Source organism: Vulpes vulpes, chromosome 11 (genome assembly GCF_048418805.1).
Source record: "Vulpes vulpes isolate BD-2025 chromosome 11, VulVul3, whole genome shotgun sequence".
Classification (NCBI taxonomy): domain Eukaryota; kingdom Metazoa; phylum Chordata; class Mammalia; order Carnivora; family Canidae; genus Vulpes; species Vulpes vulpes.
The window spans coordinates 39235020-39249741 of NC_132790.1; the positions used below are offsets into that span (position 1 = coordinate 39235020).

Genomic DNA, 14722 nt, shown 5'->3' on the forward strand with positions numbered 1-14722 from the left:
CATAACAGTTACCTTTTATCTGTTATGTTAGACATAATCCTAAGCACTATTACTATATAATTGCTACTTTTCATATAAACCCTGAAGTGGATATATTATCTTAATTTTAATAAAGTAGAAACCCAAGGAACAGAGACCTGCCCAAAAGTCGCAAAACTAGACTTTGGATTCACACTTGTCTGCTCTACCCTACTGCTTCCAGACTCCCATACTTATCTTTCTCTATTTAATAAAATTATTATTGTTATTAACAGCACTGAGCACTTATTCTGTGTAAATACTTTGTATCTATTCTATTCATTCATATAATTCTTACTCTATAGGTAAAAAAACTAACGCTGAGATGAGTTAATGAAAAAAAATTGCCCAAACTAACAGAACTAGCATTAGGCAGGATTTTAACTTAAACACTATGGCTCTAAAATTCAGGGAGTCTGCCCCAAAAGGAATTTTAATCATTGTGTTATATTGTCAGTTCTGGAATTCTGTATGTCCAGAAAGACACCAAACTGTAAGGTGAACTGAAACAAGTCATCAGCCTCCATCTTGACAAAGTGTAACACTAAAAAATATGATATCTGATAAGCAATCAAATTAGTATCACCGTGTCATACGCTGACCATATATATAAATGCTCTCTCAGGTGGAGTGATTTTCTGTATGAAATAAACCAAAGAGTGGTGGGAAAACTGGTCTCTGGTACTTTTTAAGAGTGTAATAAAAATGGCTGATGTAGTCAAGTTTGTTTTTCCTGGAAGTATAAGCTGTTCTGGAAGTTATGGTTGGAATTATGAGATTTGGTAAAAAGAGAGGTTGGAGAGTGCAGGTCAGAGAAAAAAGAGAAAAAGGCATATCTTAGAACAGTTAATCCTCACAGCGGTGCCCACTAAGGAAAAGATGGGAACAGACAGGTTGGAGAAGAGGATGGGTAGAAAATAGAAACAGATGAGGAGTATCAGCGTAGTGGGTAGTATATTAATAATATTTAACAAAAGTGGTCAAAGGATGTTTGAATCCTGCTCTGCCAATTATTTCTGTTTTGTGTCAGGTACTCTTACGTTGTGTGTGTCAGATCTTGTATATGAGATAAACAATATGCAAAGAAGAGAAGAAGTGGTGTTAGCAGCGGCCAGTGTCTAACCCCAACATGGAGCTCTCTGGCAAAGCTAGGCTGATGCCTAGGACGTGATAGAAGCCATAGTTCCAAATGGCGCCCTCACCTGTTAGTAAAGGATGACACCAGATCCAGGGCATTCACTGCCATTAGCCTGTCGGATGGAGGAAAGAAAGTAAAGAGAGAAAAGACGCGCAACAAAGAACACAGCAACTTAAGGGTCAGCATGGAACAGAATAAAATGGAGAAGTGAGCTGAGAGGATGAATACGGTCCCCAGTCCACTTGCCTCACGGCCCACAGAAGAATGGTGAAAGACAAGGTGCTGAGAGGCGCACAGGTCGTGTCAGGGTGCCCAACGTGACACAGGTTCGGTGACTCTCTAGGTGGACTCGACGGACTTGGGGCGTAGTTGTATTCACAGTTAAGGTTTATTACAGCAAAAGGACACAAAGAAAAATCAGTAAATGGAAAAAAGTCCAGAGGAAATGATGCACAAGCTTCCAAGAGTTCCTCCAAATGGAGTCATACAGCATGCACATAATCCCTCCAGTAACAAGTTGCGTTGACCTTTGTGAAGTGTTGTCTACAAGGGAAGCTCATTAGAGACTCAAAATTTTCACTGGGGATTGATCGCACAGGCACCCTGTGCCTACCATTCATCAAAATCCCTGACTCCCAGGAGAAAAGCAGGTGTTCATTATAAACCTTATTGCTTACACAACAGTTTAGTCATATTGAGCTACTCTTTTCAGTCAGTGTGATGGGAACACTCCCGTGAAATTGAAGTTCCCAGATGCCAGCAAATGGTCAACCTTGTGAGCAGGCCCTTCTAAGAAGCATAGCAGTAACAGGTCTGGATGTTAATTTTTTTCTGAACCCAAGTATGCACAATGTTTTACACACAATAACCACGCCTACTAATAAATGTGAGCCAATTGAAATTCCATAATCTGTCCAATCAAATTAATATCTCCTGATTTTTGAGGTGGAAGAAGGAAAATGATTAAAAGAGAAACAGAACAAGATGGAGAAGTATTTTTCTCACCTATAGAAAAGATACTCCAAGTTAGCTCCAAATCAGTAATAAGTGGGAAGAATAAAGATGAAAGCTATGAAAAGGCAAAGAATCTTCCTGCCCAGTTGCCATATCCAGGAAAAATAGACATAAATCATTAACCTTAATAACCTTGTTATTCATGGATTCCTAATGTGCCAGTCACCTACTTGCTAAATTTTTCTGGAATCCCCAAATCCCTACTTGCTGTACTTTCCTGGTCATTTGCACACCTGCACAGAACAATGAAAAATTTGTCACTTGAGGCTCATGTTCCCAGTTGATATAAAATGTGCCATCTCCCTGCCTCCTTGCTTCAGCTCCTATACTGCTGTCCTTTCCTTGGTTCATTTAGTGCCACATTTTTTTGCATGCTTCTGCTTTTTGTTGGTGATTTTGCTGCTTAAAATGGCCCTCAAATGTAATGAAGTCCTGTCTAGTGTTCCTAAGTGCAAGATGGCTATGATGTGCCTTACGGAAAACATACTAGGTTTGACAAGCTTCATTTAAGCATGAATTACAAGTGCTGTTGGCCATGTGTCCAATGTTGATGAATCAACAATATGCATTAAACAAGAAACACACATAAGGTTATGTATTGATTCGTTGATAAAAGTATTGTGATCAGAGGCTCACAGAACCTAAAATGGGAGCAATGGTTTAGTATTCACTAATTTGGTGTGTGCCGGTGGCATCTTCACAAAACAAAACTACCAAAAGAAACAAGACTCAACTGTAACTAGAGCATCACTTTACAGAGAAATAAACCCTACCTATCAGTTTCCCATAATGTCACCTAGTTCTATAATATACCGTGTGTGAATGGCAGCGACAGTGACCATGGGCGCAGAGGCGGAGTGACTACTCTGAGCCCTGAGACAAAAGAAACTCAGAACCAAGGACAGTAGGTTAATTCAGGAGTTGAATGGAAAACAGAAGCAGAGCCTAGGTTAACCCAAAGACATAAACAAATAGGCTGTAGGACTGGGTGGGGTGGGGCAGTTCTAAGATCTCTAGCTGGGTTTGGAAACAACAGGAAAAAAAAATTAAAAGGACATGCTTGAGAGTCCTGGTAAAGGTTCCAGGTCAAAGCTGGTTTCAAGGGGGGCACCAGGGTGGCTCAGTGGTTGAGCGTCTGCCTTCCGCTTAGGTCCTGATCCCAGGGTCCTGGGACTGAGTCCCACATTGGGCTCCCTGCATGGAATCTCTTCTCTCTCTCTGCCTGTGTCCCTGCTTCTCTCTGTGTCTCTCATGAATAAATAAAATCTTTAAAAAAAAGGGGGGGGGGGCAGCCCCGGTGGCTTGGCGGTTTAGCGCCTGCCTTAGGCCCAGGGCGTGATCCTGGAGTCCCGAGATCGAGTCCCACGTCGGGCTCCCTGCATGGAACCTGCTTCTCCCTCTGCCTGTGCCTCTGCCTCTCTCTCTCGGTGTGTGTCTTTCATGATTAAATAAATAAAATCTTAAAAAAAAAAAAAAAGCTGGTTTCAAGAAAACAGGTAAAGAATGGAGTCTATATTAGACAATGGAAAAGAGAAGCTGGGTCATAGAACAGTTTCAGATCACGGCTGTGGCTCCCAGGGCTGACTTTGGAGCACCCTCCCTGTTACTGACAGGTAGATGTTAAAGGGTAGAGGCCAAAAGCTCCAAAAGGCAAGCTTCACAAAGCCCACACAGTTGTAACACATTACTAGACATATTGTTTCCATCTGCTTTGAAAGACCAAATGTTCCCCCCAGCCGCCCCCACCACCCAAGCATGCCATCCGGGATTTAAAAATAAATAATTAACTACTTCTCACCACCACCATAAAAGAAACCTCAGGCAAACAGACAGCTATTACAAAAACTTGAAGTCTGAATTTGTTTAGTAATCAAAACCTCCCACCAAAGTCTTTTGTCAGAACAAACTGGAAATTTAATTTCAGAAGTCAACTTGTCAAAATGCATGCAAGGTGACTTTGAAATCTGTCACAATTAACAGTCACTCTAAGTCAAAGGAGTATTTTTTTTTTTTTTTTTGCACACTACCTTGGGTCTCTATCTGAAATGCAAAACCAAGTTTTAGATGTTTGCTTACATCTAAATGTAAGCAAGTTGATGACACATTTATCAGCAAGATGAAAACAGGGCATCTGTAACACAAGCCCCTTAAAAAGATTTCTTATAGATTTCATTGCCTAATAAAAAGTCTGATGAGGAACTTTTACTGTCACACATTTTCATATTTTTTGAGCTCTGGCAAACACATTCCTGACAGCAGGGTAATCAATATGAATAAAGGGAGGAACTTCTAATCTTCAGGATTGAGATTGACATCAAAGTCTCCTTCATTTGCATACCCCCAAAACATTTTTTTTCCCAATTATCTTTTGTGGTTTTTCCTCACTGGCTGCTGCTGCTGAGTAATTTTACAACACTAATGCTATTAAAGCATGCACTCATGACCCCATTGTGACACAAAGCAAATAATGCACATAGGGAATGCAAGCACGTAACTGCTAATCTTGCCTTTAAATGCATTTGAACTTGACCTATTGAAATGCCCATGACAGAATGCATGACAACCTGGCAAAATACAGGAGGCAAGACACGATCCTAGGAAAGAAGATTCTTTGAAAATGAATCACTTGAAGGACTGCAATGTGGTATGAATTGAGAATAATGCAGTATCACATAGTGAAGTAACCTGCTTAAACTCTACAAACAAGGCATCACCTATAAAAGCTGTAAGATTAGAGCACGGTAGCATCTGAATTGACCCAGGAATGACTTTTAGATTAGAGAAAACAACAATAATAATACAAAGAACATATATTTATAAACATGGATAGTGTAACATGTTTTACTCCGAAGCAAATACCTTTTCACTGTGCTGATGCGAAAAGGCTTTCCAATTCTGTATACCTTGTGAGGCATATCTAAGCACCTAAAAGTGACCACAATCATCTATACTGAAGCATTTTCACTCATCCTGTCCACTATCAAATTACAGGTTCATCGCCATCACAGAAACACAAGATGGAATGAATCTTATTCTGCATTATTCTGATGGGGGAAATCACACAACTAGCTTTCAGATGGTGCTGGAACACAGGTGTGTGTCTCTAAGAGCTTATGGCGAATGGCACATATCCCACCTATGTAAATGTCAGATGTGAGTGATTCTCTTAGTGTTCTTTATTTTGTGTAATTCACAGATTTCTAAAGAGGGAGACGGTGATATGTTGGAGAAAATACCCCCTTATCCACAGGGGATATATTTCAAGTTCCTCAGTGGATGCCCGAGATAGTACTGATAGTACTACAGACAGTACTGAACCCTAGGTATACTGCATTTTTTCCGTATATATACGGAATGTATATCTTATAAATTAGGCACAGTAAGAGATTAAAAACAATAATTGATAATAAAATAGAACAATTATAACGATATACCATAACAACAATGTGGTCTTTCTCCCTCTCTCAAAATATCTTTTTTTTTTTTTAAGATTTTATTTATTCATGTGAGAGAGAGAGAGAGAGAGAGGCCGAGACACAGGCAGGGGGAGAAGCAGGCTCCATGCAGAAAGCCTGACATGGGACTTAATTCTGGGACCCCAGGATCAGGCCCTGGGCTGAAGGTGGCGCTAAACCACTGAGCCACCTGGGCTGCCCTCTCTCAAAATATCTTATTGTACTGTACGCATGCTCACATGAGGAAAAGAAGGGGGATAATGCAGGCATCTTGACGTAGCGTTACACCGCTACTATGTATTGACCTCCTGATCATACTTCAGAAGGAGGATCAAATGCTTCCAGAGCATAGTTGACTGCGTGGAACTGAAGCTAAAACCACAGAAAGCAAAACCACAGATAAAGGGGAATACTGCAAACAAAGTTCTTTGAGCCGGAGTGACTATATGGTTGTAAATACTTAAAGCAAACGCAATGGTTGGGTAAAACTGAAATCCTCAGTGATAAAGTATAAAAGTTCAACATTTAGACTTCATGATGAACATATTATATTTTATTAATTTTCTATGCAGAAAAAATATATGATTTTGACATCTTTAAATTGTATAAATATTTCAATGTTTTAACAGGCACGATTAGGAGATGTACATAAGAATAATACCAAAATAAAAAACACCAACCCCCAAATAAAACCAAAATCCCAAACCCAGCATATTAGATTTAGATATTAGCATTCTATATTTCCCAATTATACATCAGACAAAATGCAAGTTACAAGAGTTGAGAAGTTTAGAATTAGACCACTTTTAATACTTCAAAGGAACATTTCTTAAATATTGCTTGTTTAATATCTTCACAAGTAAGACTAGTGTGATCACTGGTTCTTTCATTAGGATGAAAAGAACACTAATCTGTTCTAAAAATCCTGGAGAAAATAACATTAACCTGTTGTAAAAATCCTGGAGAAAATTCTTGATTATTACTGCCAAAGATACACAACTCGTTTATTTTTTTTTTAATTTTAAGATTTTATTTATTTATTCATGAGAGACACAGAGAGAAGCAGACACAGGCAGAGAGAGAAGCAGGCTCCATGTGGGGAGCCTGATGTGGGACTCGATCCCAGGATCCCAGGACCACACCCTGAACTAAAGGCAGATGCTCAACCACTGGGCCACCCAGGTATCTCCACAATTAGTTTATAATGAGAGGGATTTTAAGTATATTTGCCCGATCTTTCTCTGTTTAGCTTTTGAACACTGTGCCATGTTCTAAAACAATAAAGGTTTTCTACAAACATACCATGTCTTTACAATAATAAAATTACATTAAAAAATAACTCTCTATTATATTTTTTCCAAATTTTTGCAAGTATTGACTCCGGGTTAGTGCTTCCTCTCTAGCAAGGTATAAACTCACACCTCCATTTAGCCAGACAAGAATCAAATGCCACACTTGGATTGCTGAGCATCTCTATTTTGATAGAACTATGCTTCCTCCAATTGCATACCTGCCACCACTACCACTGAATGCTTATTATGAAAGCTAGAAAGTGTCATTACACATTATTGCAGAATGTCATTTTCATTCAGGCAATTTACTTTCTCTCTCTCTCTCTCTCTCTCTCTCACACACACACACACACAATTTAAATACAAATATCTACAAAATAACACAGCTTTGATGAAGATACATAGTGTGAAGTATCTTTGGTAACAGTTTTAAAAAAGATTAATTTTATTCCATCTAGGAAAAAAATAGCTACAGTGAAGTGCTGTTTTTCTCTCTATAGAATTATTTCTAGTTTTAAGATATAGGCCTTGGTTTTAATTCAGTAGGATGTCTCATAAATACCTGCTTTTTCCTCCATCAAACCTTAAGAAAGTAGGAACTTATATCACCGTCTGGCAATTCCTAACTTGACTGTCATAGATCAATACAACCATCTCTAGCCACATTGGGCCTGATCAAAATTAGTGAAGAGGAATCCAGAAGGCAGCTATATTGAATATAACAGGCAAATGTTTATGGGAATCTCAGAAAAACAAAGATAGATAGTGATGCTTATTTGCTTGTGGCTATTTCTCTACTTGCCCAGAAAACATAATTAAATTCTAAGCCTTTCAGGTACAATGGACTGTGACTCATAAAAGCCTATGCTTATACTTCCTCAGAGCAGTGTTTGGTTTTTGCTATGTTATCAAAAAACTTACTAAGGTTGATTTACCCAGGGAATTTCTCTTCCTCAGCAAGTTTTCCCCTCTTCTTCCCCACATGCTTGCTCCACTACATCCCAATAAAAGGCATGCAAGCAGAGGTAGAAATTACACACATTTTTATGTTCATAGCCTTACACTCTTCAGGGGCAAAGGCTACACATCTTTGGATTTCTAACCTAGGGCCTGTCTACTCTACACACTAAAGGTAGCTGGACAAAATGATGACCCTGGCACTCTCAGGGTAAACAGAACTTCAATCAATCATTACTTTTGAAAGCAATTTCTACTTTTCCCAACTCTGAATATGAATCAAATTTTAATGTAAAGAGAAAAAAATGAAAGAAAGGTCCCTGTCCATGCCATTTGGTAAGCAAATGGCGGCCATCTTTAAAACAAGGACATAATTGCACCTGGTGAGCACCTAGCTATGTGGTTAAAGATGCTAAGCTGACTTGAGGGCTAGATTTTTCCTAAACTAGACAGTCCCTGGGAATCAAGAATAAACTGTGCAGTAAGTACATCAAGTCACAGAATGTGGAGTACAACCCAGGTCACATTCTGACATATATGTGGTAAGGTATTTTACATTCTTTTAAGAGTTGGTTGGAGGGGAACACCTAGAAGATGGAAGTGTTTTCTCCCTAATATGTTGGTTGCCATGTATTTTTTAGCAGATAAGCAAGGCCCCCATTTTGTACATTGTGGAGATTTCTCACCACTAAAATGAATTATATAATCATCCTAATTGATAACTAGTTTTAAATGAATGTGCAGGTGAACAGATACACTGTTACAATACAAGAGAGAACTTCTGTTGCTCAGTGTCTGCATTTATGAAGAAGGGTTCATTCAATGGGTGGAAGGATAAGAGCGGAGAAATATGACCTTGCAGTGACAGAATTTTAATGTGCAGTGTATGCAGCTGAAAAAATGCATGGCAGACTCCGTTTTTTTTTTTATTGCTACTTATATTAGCACATTTACATAATGCTGGTTCTCATCTAAACGGCGGGGTTGTCTCCAGGTCAACCAGCAGCTCATGAAAGCTCTAATTCTCCTAGAAGCCAGATATAACTCTGATCAAAGGTAACGCTTCTGCTAAAATTCTAATCGCAATGAAAATGTGAAAGGACCCCTAGAAACAAACCAAACATTACATCCTTTTACATTTTCTCAAACCACAATAATAGCCAGCTCTGCCACACTTGAACATCTATCAAGTTCTGAAAAGAAAAGCATCATCATGTCCTGATGTGTTCAATAATTTTTCTTTCCTTGACTCCTTCTTTTTTTTCCTTCATAGTTTTGCTCTTCTGAAGCATTTCTTGCCCTTACCAATTAAAATGCTGCTTAACACTGCAGTAAGATTATTGGTGTGTTATTTTTCTTATTTTACAATGTAAAATAAGAAATCCACTTCTAGATTTTATCAACAGGGACATAATTTTTTTTTTTATAAGAGAAACTAAACATTCTGCATATTCACTTCAAAAAAAATTTCTGGTCTCTGTTCTAAAACAACATTACTTAACTTTTTGCTAATTTTAAGTGACTGGCATGGCCATTTTTCTCTTTTTCTTTTAATGGACCCTTCTTTGCTAAGTATTTGAAGTCTTCTGCTTCTTTGGTTTGGAAAACTTCAGCTAGCTTTCGCAACTTTGTCCTTTGAGAATACCACAGTATGGGATAAAGAAGCTGGGGTAATGGAGTGGAGATTTAGACAGAAGGAGACAGAGAGTTCTCATTGTTCTGCGCTGGTTGAAGTAAATGCTCATTATGCTTGGTTTCATTTATTTCCTGTCTCTCTAGTTAACAAAAAGCTGATTCTTTTCTCCTGAACATAATGGTCATATGAGTAGAGAATAATAATCATCTGTGTTAATATCAACATTTCCCTGGATGGTTAGAAAGCTGGGAAGTTATGACTTCTGTTTATAAATCTAAATTTAAAATTAAATATTAGTTTTTCCTAGAAACCATACTATGACATATTTCTTCAAAGTTCGGGAGAACATAATCCCTTTGGCATGATCGCCATATTTTAAAACTGATTTCTGGAAATAGGTACTAATTGGCAAAATATAGAAGACTTACATTTAGAATCAGAAGATACATAGGGAAGAAGAGTGTGATTTTCTGCACCTGAATCTGGAGTTAAGACATACTACCTTATTTTCCACCTTGCACTAAATAGAGTTTACCGGGAGACTCAAACTAACAGGACCAGATACATCTTATTAGATATGTATGTCATGAGGAGGGGGAAAGCATCTTTCAGTAGCAGAGGTGAGGAAGGCTGAACCGCAGTTTCAGCTCTGTGACAAACTCAAAGAAGACTTTTTATCCCCCACCACAATGAGTGCAGTCACTACCTGTCACCATACGCTACTACAATATTACTATGCATTCCCTGTGCCGTACATTTCACCCAGCAGATGATGGAGCAAGATACCATTTCCCTTTATGCCTTGGTTTTGTAGACCACAAAATAAAAGTACTACTCCTAACTTCAGACTTTTATGTTTCTATAACATTACTGGGTATGAAAATATCCTGGACAGCACACAAAAAGGAAATGTTTATCAATAAGCAGCACTTAAAAATGTCTCACCAGTTTGTTTAAAAACAACACCACAGATTAGCTGAGCTAACCTTAAGGAAAAATACTTTTTAAAGTTTTTTTTCTCTTTAACATCATAGACATTCTTTAGCACTAACATTATCTGTTGATGACAATGGCCCATTGGCTTCCAGCCAGCCTCTTTAACAATGCCTTATGATGTAAGTCTATTACCTGCTGTGAGTGCTCCAAATAAACACTGATTTGGGGAGTCATAAGTAACTTGGATATAGGAATTAAATCATTTCAGCCTATGCTTTGTCTATATTGCTTTTATTTTTTGCTTTAAGTGCTTCTATTATCACAATCACCCAGCTGGCATTTTAAATCACTAAATGAAAAAAACAAAAAACAAAAAACTACCATTTCATTTTTAACCTGACTTTTAAAAAAAGAAAAAAAGTAAGCCCTGAATATACACGTGGTATGTATGTGTGTGTGTATGTATGTATATGAATCTGAGTCTTTTATTATTATGGATATGTAAAATCACAGCCTTCCCTTGCATAAAGCAGGACACCTGAAAAGATTAAAAACCCAGGGAATGTTCTGTTGGATTCTGTTTGAGGGCATATAAAGAGAATTTCCTTTCCTTTGTCCAGAGAGCTAATTTCCTACTATAATCTTACAAAAATAGATAGTTTCTTGCAAAAAAAAAATCACACAAAAAAGTATAGGTAGAAAGACCTGTAGTGATGGATTATTTTGTTTAGAGGTTCTTAAATTGGGGTCCTTGCTTTTGGAGATTATTTGTGGGCTTCCCAAAACTGTAATATTTTGTATCAATGTAATTTATCTTCACTTTTAATCAGGATCTCAAAAAGATACATTACCCAGAAAGATTAATAACTACTAATCTAGTCCAAATGAGAAATCTTAATCCCAGAGTGGGAACAACTTGCCACAGTCATACCATTGGCCAGTGACATCCAGAGCTGCAGAATTCAAACCCCCGAGGCTGCTCATGCTAGTGTACATGCAAACAAATTATGTTTCTTCAACTTGGATCATCTTGTGAAAAAAAACAGCCTGCTTTATTTGTTGCAAAGGTAAAGTGCGCTTATAGAGATCTCAAAGATATCATTTCAATTTTAATATTTATCACCACTGACATAACTGTTTTAAGACCTGTATGACAAGACGTAGCCCCAGAGGAGAAAAAAAAATCCCTCAAAACAAAACAAAACTCTCTTCTACATGCATGATGAAAATCTAATTTTATTACTACCTGCAGAAGCAAAAATTTTCTATATTTAACACTTCATGTTTGAACATCAACTAGAATTTTAAAGGAATAAGGATGTTCATCAAGAATAGCAGACCTACCCATAAAGATGTTTCTTTTTTTGAAAAACCTTCCACCTCTTTTACTGAAATTAGGTGTATTCATACAATCACATACATAAACTATGATCAGTAAAGAGTATTGCACATCCAAGCCTGTATTACCTCAAACTTCTTTTTACTAGTTCTTTCTGTTATATGTTTTTATGATAATTCTTTTTAATTTAGATAGTGTTGCCAAGATGTACTGGTTATCAAATATGCCTTTAGAGCTAAATCTGTAGGAACATTGCACATTTCCCATATCTTTTTCTGACTTGCCTTCCTTCCACAGAAAGAATAAGAAAGAATTCCAAGGGAAGGAAGAAATATCTGTAAGTAATATATTAATAGCTATTCAATGCTAGACGGTTTCCCTGCTTGGTTGTTACTGGTGAATCAGAGAAAAAAACGACAGTAGCATCTATCACATTCTGTTAAACCACACAAAATTTTAACAAAGGCAAGGTAAGTCATTTTGCTTATTTCAGCAATGTGCTATAATTGATAGCAAATGAGAGATGTCTACAAAACAAAATCACTATACTGCAAAAATAACTTAATTTGTAAGTAGGGAAGTAGAGTCATCCCCTGAGCCAAGAATATAATGGCTAATGAGCATAAACTGACAGGATCATGCAGTATAGTCCGAACAGTGACTTTAAACTCAATTATTTCCCATCAAGACCCAGAATACCAAATGCTGCAACAAATACTATTCTCGATTCTGAACTTAAATTCAAATAATTAATGAAATATTTTCTCTTGTGTAGAAAGCAAAGTACGGGCAGGTTTTTTGGTTGTTACTGCTCAGGAATGTGATTGCACTTTCAATGGGCTCCAGGAGAAACCAATGTGTGACAAAAGAAAGACATCTTATGACTCAGTGACCACTGAGAGACACAATGCTCTTCTGTCTCAAAGTGCAAATTAAACAAAGTACCTTAAGGGTCTAAAAATAAGAATCTATGCTGGGGGGAAAAAGTAAATAAAAATAACAGAGGCCAAAATGCTGACAAAGGAAAAAAAGTTATTTAGTCTATACATTCCTTTATGATTTACAGTAATGATATTTTCTTCATTACTATCCAACAGTAATAGATTAAGTAAACTGCAGATGAAAAGGATCGATTAAATCATTGTGTCTGATGCATGCAAAGGAGGGCAGATTTCCATAGAGAGAGGAAAAAGGAAGAAAGATAAATATAAAAATACTCTATTAACATCTACAAAAGTTCATTCAGCATGAAGTCCACAGACATCAAATAGAGGTATTAGCATCAGTAGTGAGGAAGAGGAGACACAAAGTACCCGTATTAATAGAGTCCTGTGCTATATCTTCAAACATCTACTATATTTGCCTGGAGCTTTTTCTAAATCAAAGCTATTCTGTTTATACTCATGTAGAAAATGTAATCTGAGTTTCAATGCATTTTTAATTTCATTCAATCTTGTATTTGTTCAACCAAAAACAATTTAAAGAGGACCAAGGCTATCAGCCTCACAGTGAGCAAGTGCAGTGCCTCACTAGGGAGTTCTTGAATCGTCCATAAAAATCAACAGTGTGCATCAAATAGTTTTCTTTTCATTTGAGCACTGAAAAGTGAATCATCACAGCAACTACTCTTCAGGGCCTCTTTGGTTTCCAGATTAAACATGTAATGTGACCTGTCATCCTGCCATATCCTCTGCATTTCCATTTTTAAATAATCATAAATAAGAAAACCTTGCTACTCTTTGGCATGACACAGCTACTTGATTCAGCTGAGCTTCAAAGTCTTAGAAATTGCACTCATTCCTGGTTTAGAGTCCTGATTCTTCTCAAAGGCTTTCAGCTGAAAGATTCTTTATTGTATTCAAATCTTGTCCCATATGAGTTGTTTCGGTTACTCAGTTTGTGAAGAGTCTTAGAAATTGAATTGGGTCCGCAGCAGAAAACACCAACAGTTTTCCTGGTAAGAGAGAGGGAGAAAATGGAAAATCAGGTGGAAAATTAGACAGAACATAACAAGATGTGTCAGGAGCATGGTTCAGGTATTAACAAAGTTCATTTCTTGCTGCTTTGCATGCTGAATTAATTTCCCAATTATTTCCAAATGTAAGTTTTCACCATGAAGTACTTCATGCTTTCCCTGCAAGAATTCAGGATAATTCAAGGAATGTAACTAGGAGCACAGATTTGCTTATCATCAGACAGAAAGTGAGCAGTCTGCCCTTAGCCTTTCCATTACATGAAGAAATCAAACCAATTGCAGCAGTGGATAGATGCCCATCCATACTGGATCATGTCAGTCTTCTCTTACTAGATGTTGTATATGCATTTTTCTAAAGATCCCTTGAATTGGCATGGGCAGTGATGAATAAGAGAAAGAAAAGCTACTACCAATTTGAAAGGATAATTTTAAGTAACTAATTTATACCCATGTTGAAACAAAAGCATATTAATCTGTATGCATTTTCTTTTTTATTTATGCACTGTAAAAACTGCACCAAATGCCAAGCATGTTTTATTGTTTGCTAACATAAAATTTTAGTATATAAATTATATATATCCCTAACAAATAGACTAAATAAATACCAGAAAATGACTAGTATTTCACATCAATCTTCCTCCTAAGTTTGTTTTTGCATTGAATTCGTCTAGAATACCAAAATGATTAACAATTCATATCGTATCTTGGATAAAGTATAGTTTGTCCTCATTATCTTATCTGAGAATAAGTGGTACAGAAAAAAAATCCAGTAAATGCATTTAAATGGGTACTAAGATTTTATAATAAATACCTAAAAAATGATTTTTACTAAAACTTTTCACCTTGAAAAATGAAACAAAGACGGACACCTCGGTGGCTCAGTGGTTGAGCTGCTGTCTTTGGCTCAGGTTGTGATCCCAGGGTCCTGGGATCAAGTCCCACCTCGGGCTCCCTGCGCAGAG

General features: G+C 37.2%; 1 protein-coding gene across 6 annotated transcripts in view; it reads right to left on the minus strand.

Annotated features, from left to right (window-relative positions):
* Window positions 1-11473: 11473 nt before the first annotated feature.
* Window positions 11474-14722, minus strand: part of NOX4 (NADPH oxidase 4) — a 161761-nt gene continuing 158512 nt past the window's right edge. For 4 of the 6 annotated variants that reach the window (XM_026015242.2, XM_072726154.1, XM_072726156.1 and 1 more), the window contains one exon: window positions 11474-13739. In XM_026015242.2, the coding sequence (XP_025871027.1) occupies window positions 13619-13739 (121 nt within the window). In that variant the 3' untranslated portion in view covers window positions 11474-13618. The remainder of the gene's footprint in view (window positions 13740-14722) is intronic. The other 2 variants (XM_072726155.1, XM_026015243.2) reach the window with 2 other exon arrangements.